The sequence below is a fragment of the Berghia stephanieae genome, chromosome 3 (assembly GCF_034508935.2).
Source record: "Berghia stephanieae isolate SIO BIC M18660-M18661 chromosome 3, UCSD_Bste_1.3, whole genome shotgun sequence".
Classification (NCBI taxonomy): domain Eukaryota; kingdom Metazoa; phylum Mollusca; class Gastropoda; order Nudibranchia; family Aeolidiidae; genus Berghia; species Berghia stephanieae.
Genome location: NC_088362.1, coordinates 31,015,439 through 31,025,438, shown reverse-complemented (window position 1 = coordinate 31,025,438; position 10,000 = coordinate 31,015,439). Strand labels below are relative to the sequence as shown.

General features: G+C 34.2%; 2 protein-coding genes across 3 annotated transcripts in view; one reads left to right on the top strand and one right to left on the bottom strand.

Moving 5' to 3' along the window:
* Positions 1-10,000, bottom strand: part of LOC144967521 (uncharacterized) — a 189,426-nt gene that overhangs the window by 7,289 nt on the left and 172,137 nt on the right. The window lies entirely within an intron of this gene.
* Positions 1-10,000, top strand: part of LOC144966888 (dorsal-ventral patterning protein tolloid-like) — a 16,596-nt gene that overhangs the window by 5,194 nt on the left and 1,402 nt on the right. Inside the window, exon 6 of the mRNA XM_078903594.1 lies at positions 340-458. Within this exon, the coding sequence (XP_078759720.1) occupies positions 340-458 (119 nt within the window). The remainder of the gene's footprint in view (positions 1-339; positions 459-10,000) is intronic.

Here is a 10,000-nt window from a genome sequence, read left to right as displayed (position 1 = left end):
CTATATATATATATATATATATATATATATATATATATATATATATATATATATATATATATATGTCCGAACGAGCTTGAGGGTGTGTCACAAATCCCACGTTTTGATTGGTCAAAAATTAATTAAGGATATCAGGTTTGCCTTGGATACAGTAATTCTAGTTAGATGCGATGGTTCAAATATTCTTAATAAATATAAGTTCTCCTCCTCCTCTTCCTCCACTACTACCCCTCCTCTTCCTCCCCATCCTCCGCCTCCTCCTTTTCTTCCTCCTCCTCCTCCCCTCCTTCCTTTTCCTCAAATGTGTATTTTCAATCCTTTATTTACATCTTTCCGCAGACATGGTCACCCAAGTATCGATATCCGTAATCGTAGGTGTCGCTGTCTTCCTTTGCATTTGTCTCATGGCCTACCTCATCGAGAGCAAGAATAGCTGGAATACTCATAAAAAGAAAATTGTGAGTATCCCATAATTCTTTTCTTTTCTTTTCAGACTCTCGATTTTTTTTCATTGCGTTACTTTGTTATTTTTATTCTTACAGGTCACCTCGGGCGAAGTTTTTTTTAAATTTATTTTATAAAGTCAATTTATATGACAGCCAAGTGGTTATAGTTAGCTAACGTCATTTTTATTGTTAAAATAAAATGTCAATTTTTGGGGGGTGAATTCAATATGAATTTAAATCAAGTTATGTGAACTTTTTTCTGTGAGATACGCAGCGATATTTTTTTTAATGCAGTGCAGCATTTGTCAAGAACACAAACCGTGCTGTTCCACTAATGAACGTTTCTAAAAAGGCAGTGCAGCATTTGTCAAGAACACAAACCGTGCTGTTCCACTAATGAACGTTTTTAAAAAAGGCACTGCAGCATTTGTCAACAACACAAACCGTGCTGTTCCACTAATGAACGTTTTTAAAAAAGGCACTGCAGCATTTGTCAACAACACAAACCGTGCTGTTCCACTAATGAACGTTTAAAAAAAAAAAAAGAAAGTGCAGCATTTATTGTTAACAACACAAATCATTGTTGTTCTACTAATAGTTAAACCAACAGAAATAATTACCCGATACAATAACATGTACAGGATTTTTTGGTTTTTGTTTTATTTTATTTGTTGTTGTTGTTGTTTTTGTTTTTTGTTTGTTTTGTGTTTCTCAATTTTATTAAAAATGTATTGACACGTCGCCATTTCCTGGGACGACAGTTTGTGTTTTGTTGTTGGAATCAAGAAGAATATGATAAGGCTTTTTTGATTGTGTTGGGGTTTTTTTTGTTTTGTTTTGTTTGTTTTGGGGTTGTTCTTTTTTTTTTTTGGTAGGGGGTTTGTTGTTGTTGTTTTGTTTTTGTTTTGGGTTGGTTTTCCTGTATTGCTTGTTTCATTTTTTTTTTGTCTCATTTGTTTGTTGTCTTTTTGTTTTTTGTTTTGTTTTGTTTTTGTTTTTTGTTGTTTTCTTCTTTCTTTTTTTTTTTTTTTTTTTTGGTCTTTTTTAAAATTAGCTTTTATTTTTGTTTTTGTTTTTATCTTAATCTATATATTTCTTTTCCTATTTTTTTTTTTTCGGCTATGGATCTCATGTCAATATATAAACATGAACCATTTGAATCCAGAATGAAAACATCCATGGAAGATGTAATCTTCTAGTAAGACAACACACTGATGGAAATTGACACATCGGGTGGTCTCTCTATCAATGTACATTGGGTTTTGCGCTGAAACGAGGACAAATATACGACGATAAAAAAATTATAAGAAATAAATCAATATGGAACATACCAACCGAAACTTCCGGAATACAAATTTGTGGCAGATGTTTTTCCATTGATACTTTCTAGCTAAAGCGCATAATTCAGATTTATTTAAATGTCAAATATAGATTAAATTTGCATTATGAAATCATGAATTAAGGATTGATAATCATAAAATAACCATGTCTACATTCTAACATGGAATTCACCGACTACTACAGTTGTGTTTTGTAGCCAAATGTACAAAATCACAGATAAAACAATCTGACAACTCTTATTAAAAAGTCAAGCGACTGTATGGCCGTATACTTCGTTTTGTATTCTATCTTCCCCCAAGATTTCAACTCCTTTTCAATGTTAAAAGATTGGTACATTGAGAATAGGGGCGGGGGTGCGGAACGAAATCTCTCATCCGTGTTTTGTTTTACTTAAATTTTCATTCTCCCTGCACTGAGTTTACTTTTGGTTTCTGTAACTTCCATCACAAGCACGCACTTCAAATTTCTATTTGTAAACCCACGGTAAATGAATGTAGATATAGATGGAACGAAATTGACGTCGCTCGGGTCTTTGTTATTGTTCTGTTTTTGCCTTTGTGTTGTTTTTGTTTTTTGGGTTTTTTTTTTTTTTTTGTTTTTTTGTTTTTTTTTTTTTTTTTGTTATTTTTTTGTTTTGCTTTTTTTGTTTTTGTTTTTGTTTTGTTTTGTTTTTTTTTGTTTTTTTTTTGGGGGGGGGGGGTGCCAACCAAGATTATAGTAATTATCTGTAAACTGTATTTCCGGATAGCAATGTTGTGAGTTTCTTAACTTGTAAGCGAACAGCATCTATCTGGCAACATTGCCATCCGAAAATATAACGGACCAGCACAAAAAAAATATATGTAACCTTGATGGTTTATAGTCTGGTTAAGGGCTAACCCACACCGGAGACTGACTCCGACGACCTGGCACTGCCGTCCTCTGCCGTCTTCCGGAAAAGACGTCAGGCACGGACAAAATGCTAAGAATAAAGAGAAGAGCCGCTAGACCTACCCATACCAAGCACTCGACGTCCTCTGTCGTTTTAGGGGTTTTTCGAGCTTCTCCGGAAGACGGCAGAGAACGGCAGTGCCGGGTCATCGAAGTCAGTCTCCGGTGTGGGTTAGCCCTTAACCATCAAGGGTACACATAATTTTTGTGCTGGTCCGTTATATTTCCGGTGAAGGTTAGCCCCATTACTGTTTAGTGAGAACATGGACAGCATGGGTGATTCCTGTGTTGACATCAGACATCCTGTTTGATGAATTATCTATAATCCTTCATGGAATGTCTAGGCGATTGGGATTTAATGGTGCCTTTGCGAAAGGGCGTAATCTTTTTACAATGGTGTAAAATGTAACATATCTAGAATGCGATATATGCGTATAAGTATGCCCTGCAAATATATATATATATATAAAATATTTTCATCAATATTATATAAGTATAAGAATTATCTATAGTTATATATAATCTAATAAAATTAGGGCGTCTATTCATGCGCATGACAGGTAGTTTCATCAATGTCAAGTGAAAGTAATGGAACTCCACCATTTAACAGCTTCTATACGTTTAATAAGTTTCTGAAATAAATGACATTAAGTGAGCGGATCTATACTCATGTTTTCGTCCAGCCTAATCATCTATCACATAATTTGTTGCTGAACAACGATTGGACACTTCTCAATAAATGTTAACACGGTGTTTTGTTTACAAAAGTTGTAAACATACCCATGAGTTATACTGAGTAATATTTACCAATCGTGACGTTGGATATTTCTCAATTATTGTGAAGACTTTTCACAATGTGGGTCAATTTAACGCACTTTGCAATGTGACCAATGACCTCGAGCACATGGAAAGGTAACATCGATCATCCACATTGTCAAGACAGGTAGGTTTTCAGAACGATGGCGAGCAGGGTCCCGTTACCTCCAATTTAGGTAATGTATTTTTAAGAATGTATCTTAATACATTGGTGCATGTTTACAAGTAATCATCAATGATACTATATATATAATATATATATATATATATATATATATATATATATATATATAATACTATACGTATTGTTTGATGATTTTATAACTGTTCATTGTCATGACCAATTTTAAATTGATGCATTTGTGATCGCCAGCCATCTATATATATATATTATAAATATAAAATATTTAATTTGTGTAATCTTCAACATTGCTCAAAGCTGTATTATGACTGGATAACAGCGTGGTGAAAATTGAATCCATAGCCAAAATGATATGATGTGAGAATTGTGTCAACATTCATTGTTTTGCTCAAATGAAGAAAAAGGAAATAGATCCTTAAGGATCTACAAAGTAAACTGCCAAATGTCTGATAATTTTAACGTAAAATGTTTTTTCGCCATCTATTTTACCTAGATTTAATATCAGGTTGAGATGGTGGATCGCATATTAAGGAAGGGACACAGTCGCCTTTCTGTGCCCCACTTTTTTACTTCGGTGACGTTTGATCAAAGTGTTTCTCAACAAATGGCCGTGACATGCGCATGTTGCTTGGCAGTGGTTGAAGGTCGTTCAAAGATGAGGAAAAAAAAAAAAGATGCTCGGAGATTTGAAATGCTTGCTGTGTTTTCGATTGCAGTTCGTAATTTTCACTCACTTTGTTTCACTGGCTTTGTTTTGCTATGCAAATGATTGTTTTTAGTTGAACTGTCGTGTGATTTGCATTGTGTATATATTCTAATTATGGATACTATGCTATGCTACACCAGAATCAGTGGACAATTCAAGAATGATTATAACAGTTTCCAAAAAAAAAATTTTTTTAATGAAGAAGAGCTAAATACTCATTTTGGTATTTTGAAGATCTTTTGGGTGTTTTGTTTTGTTTGGGGTTTTTTGGGTTTTTTATTTTATTTTATTTTTGTTTTTTGTCTGTTTTTAATAGTTTGTTTTTTTTTTTGGTCTGTTTTTTTCTTTTGGGATTAGTTTTTTGTATTTTGCTGTTTTACTTTTTTTTAATTTCTTAATCATGGTACTTTTTCTCGGGGTAGGGGAGGATTTGTTGACTTTTTTTTAAAAATGGTTTTTCTTTTTTTCTTTTTCTTTTTTGTTTGTTTGTTTTTTGTTTTTGTTTTTTTTGTTTTTTTTTTTTTTTTTTTTTTTGTTTTTTTTTGGGGGGGGGGGGGTTGTTTTTGTTGTTTTTTGGGGGATTTTTTTCTCTTTGGGGGTTAAGTTTATTCTGTTGTTTTGTTTTGTTTGTGTTTGGGGTTTGTTTTTTGTTTTTTTGTGGGGTTTTATTGGTTTGTTTGGTGTTTCTTGTTTTTGTTGTTTTGTTGTTGGTTTTTTTTTGTGGGGGGGGGGGGGGGGGGGTTGGGGTTAATTTTTCTTTGTTTTGTTTTATTTATTTATTTATTTTATTTATTCTCATTATATCTTTCTGTTGAGTTGGATTTTCTTAAGTCGTAGCATGAAAAGTGAAACAACGTGAAAATAAAAGGAAACATGCAGCAGTGGTATAGATACAATTATGTCAAGAGGTGTATGAATCCGAACCAGATAAAGCAGAGGTAATACAAGAAATAATTCCCAAATCATAAGCCCTCCTATCACGCGGATCGAGCATCGAGCGTTTTATTTCCCATTAAGAGACAACCCGATCAGCGAGATAACTAAATCTCTAAGTTCATAGCACAGCAGATTCAGGCAAATATCACTGTGCCTTTATTGTTTCAAAATTGTAAAGAATATTCCATCCATTATAGCCATTATTACTTTGCTGATGTTATTACAAAAAAAAATAAAAAATTCATGAGGTCACTAGATGAAGAAATTGCTAGCATAATGAATAGCTCGTTTGTCCGAATACCAGAAATCATAGGGTTCGAATCCCATCTGATTTCAAAGTAACTATTGCCTTGTGTTATTCCCACTGTTTTATCTGGTACTCTATCATACACCACTTTTCAGATTAATATGAATGCGATAGCGAAACAAGAAAGAAAGACCTCAAGCGCCGTATAATTAAGACTACCAACTAAACTTTCGTAACCGATGTGTAATGTGCAAAAATAAAATTGAAAAATAAGGTAAGGTATCGTGCATCATCTTCATCATCCTCATCGTCATCACCATCACCATCATCATCATCATCATCATCATCATCATCATCATCATCATCATCATCATCGTCGCCATCGTCGTCATCATCATCATCACCATCATCATCATAATCATCATGATCATTATCATTATCAGAATCATCGTCAACACCAGATCTCATACTTTCCCTTTTCGTTGTCCTCACTATCATTTCAATTCTTCCTACTTTCTTCTTATTTATAGCTATTCCTCTTCTACTATTACAACCACTACTACTATTACTACTACAACTACCACTACTACTACTGCTATTACTACTACTACTACTACTACTACTACTACTACTACTACTACTACTACTACTACTACTACTACTACTACTACTACTACTACTACTACTACTACTACTACTACTACTACTATTACTACTACTACTACCACTACTTTTTCTTCTCCTCATCCTTCTTCTTCTTCTTCTTCTTCTTCTTCTTCTTCTTCTTCTTCTTCTTCTTCTTCTTCTTCTTCTTTCTTCTTCTTCTTCTTCTTCTTCTTCTTCTTCTTCTTCTTCTTCTTCTTCTTCTTCTTCTTCTTCTTCTTCTTCTTCTTCTTCTTCTTCTTCTTCTTCTTCTTCTTCTTCTTCTTCTTCTTCTTCTTCTTCTACTTCTTCCCTCCTTCTCCTCCTCCCTCACACACTCTCCTTACTCTCCCCTATTCAGCTCAGATTGTTTTTAATTTTATATATCTATTTCACTTTATTATACCGCCTAATTGACTCGCTCGCCAACTGACAGCAACACAACGTGTACAACGCGGAGCGGTGGCCTTCACTTTTGCCATGCAACATACGGTGCAATGGCCGTCACTTGAGAAACGCCTAGGCCTTGGATTTGTTTTGTTGTGTTTTGTTTTTTTCAGAAAGATATTTAGTATTCCAATGGCTTGGAAATGTTTTAATCGTTCAGATGAATTATCAACTTCCTATCTTTATTTCAGACTATTATTTTATTGTAAAGTGTTCAGCTTTAGGATGTTAAATAAGGGACCCGCAACATCATTTTGGGAGTATTTTTGGGTAAAATAGGTATTGAGAATTTAATCTTTAATGTTGCTTACAATGAAGAGTGGATACAGCTTCTTAAATAATAATTTCGTTTTATTTATCATTTTACGTAATATTTATTTTTTCGGTTCTGGGCTCAATTTAAGACAACGTGTACATATTTGCAGGTCTGATATCCGAACGCAATTATGGACCTGGTTTAGTATTGTTGTAATGGACAATATTTTGCTATGCTTTTTTAAAATTTCATTTCCATAACAACAATTGAGCCCATATTAAACTGGGTTATCAGACTTGCAAATAAAATAATTGCATTTCGAGTTAATAACAAATTGAGCAGTCGGGTCACCTATGTCACTATGTGTATTTTGTTGGGTTTTCTTTGATTTTCATTTTTTTAAAATAATTTTCTTTAATTTTTTTTTTTATTTGTTTGATTTTTTGTTGTTTTTTTTCGGGGGCGGGGTTGTATTTTGTTGTTGTTATGTTGTTATTGTTTTGTGTTTCGATTGGGATTTTTTAAATTTTTTTTCTCCTTATTTCAAAATGTCTCAAAACTTATTTGTTCCTTTTTCAGTCCAATGACTCACTAACGGGCCCACAAATATCCCGCTGATTTATGAAAAAATATTTTCCTAGGATGAGAATAGTATCCTTTAGTGTCGTGATTTGGACAAAATTCAAATATAAAATGAGTCCCCGTTTATAAACCATCGGGTTTATGGAGGTGGAGTTTATTCCAGCTCCTTTAGCGTTAAAATGACTATGAACTATTTTGTCTTCTATCCTCTAAATGAGACACTGGTCTATCACAAAATTTCTCTTTCCGAATTCGGGTAGGTGAAATAGGGAGCAAACCAGATCCATTGCGGGATAAATGAGATGTTCTGTGGAATAACGTATAGCGTCATTTGAAAGATGCCGTTGTTATATATATATATATATATATATATATATATATATATATATATATATATATATATATATATTTGTTTTAAACGTTTTAATTTGAAGCTTTAGGAAAGATAACTAGTGTGGTGCCCCCCCCCCCCCCCCCCCCCCAACTTCCTTCCCCAACCCAAAAGCGCTAATTTTTCCAAAAGTGTGGCTGCAACTATGCCTGAAAAAAAAACAGAATTAAAACAAATGGCTATCATACTTTTCATTTCAATCAAAGGGTCGTGATGACTAACAGACGGAGAAGTTCATCTTTCTACTGAATAAAGTATCTATTGTTTATGCATTACTTGCAAACACAGTCATAATCACTTAACCCGATGTGCTTAAAACCATTATCTGTATATATATATATATATATATATATATATATATATATATATATATATATATATATATATATATATATATATATATATATATATATATACTCCACAACTCAATGTGTGACCTATCGTCTCAGAACGGTATTATGCCGGGGGGGGGGGGGGATCTGATCGTGAAATTGAATTTTACTCTTAAAATTTACGTTATGATGCAATTTCTCATAATGAGTGAGTTTCCTTTATTAACCTTCAAGACATCAAAAATGCTAAAATTATGTTAACTTGACCTTAAAGTTTCGTCGTCTAAATTCTTTCCGATATAAAACCAGATTGATACGGTGGGTCACATATTGTATTAAGAAGAGTTCTGGTTGATGTCCTGCCAAGTTTTAGACTAAACGTTTGACCATCACAAAGCTTCAGTTTATGAGTTTGGTATAGGCTGAATAATGAGAAAATTTGCATAGCTTCTGCCGAAAAGACTGACTTACTGACTTAAGGCCATCCGCAGGCATACTTACTTACGACTTAATCCTCTTCGGGCCTTGAGCCACATAAGGCATCCACCAGACACCTCCATTTTTTTTTTGCGATCGGCTGCTTTTTCGGTGGCTGAATTTCAGGACAGGCCTGCTTCCTTTAATTCTTTCTCCATGGTCCTTCGCCAGGGATTCTTTGGTTCTTCCCCGCTTTCTTTTCCCACATGCTGTCCAGTACAGTGCTGTCTTGGGAAGTGGCCTTTTTTCCATTCTGGCTACATGACCCAGCCAACGCCATCTTCTTATAATTTTGGCTTTCAATGCTAGTGCAGTCAGCTTTCTTTAATAGATCCACTGTTTTTATTTTTATAGACCAATATATGTTTAAAATTCTTTTTTGACACTTGTTTTGAAAGGTTTCTAGTTTCTGTGTTATGGAGGATGTTATTTTCCAGCTTTCACTTCCATAAACCAGTACACAGTAAAACATTGCTTTTGTATATTACAGGTTGAGTCTTTCTCATAATTTGCTTTGATTTCCAAAAGTTTTTCAGCATGCCGAAAGCCTGGTTTACCTTTTGTAGTCGCAGGCATAAGTCAACCGATTTTGTCCTCCTCGGCGGCCTTCATAATTTCAGTGCAGAAGAATCATCATTCCTGTTTGTTTGGTGCCATGTCTTTGAAGTTATTGAGTCCGAAAATGACGCTGCAGAATAATATAGTAGCTCGTGATAAAATCTTAAAAGTAATCGATTTCAGTAAATTTGGTACATTTTGATATGACAGGATTTTAAATCAATCAGAGCTCTTCTGGTTAATAATCCATAATCTATGGCATAATTTTTTATTTATGCTCGCTGGTAAAGGGTGCATGTCCAAAATGGTGACTGAAGTTTATAATGATAAAAGATAGATTGTTGGTTATGACCGACGTGTAATTATTTTTAGATCTCATAACCCAAATTGTTATGGCACGTTGTTGTAATGAAAGAAGAAGAAGAAGGTGAAGAAGAAGAAAAAGGAGGAGGAGGAGGAGGAGAATGACGGCGACAAGGAGGAGGAGAAGGAGGAGAAGAAGAAGATGATGGAGGAGATGAAAAATAAGGAAAAGAAGAAGATGGAGGAGGAGGAGGATGAGGAACAGGAGGAGGAGGAGGAGGATAAGATGAAGAAGAAGGAATAGAAGAAGGAGATGGAGGAGGAGGAGGGCGATGCCGACAACAACAACAACAACAACGTCAACAAGCCATCGGGGTTAGAATATACATGTTAACATTCTTTGCCAAGGGAAATAATTGCTTAATATCGTAACCTTGCCTGGTTTGTA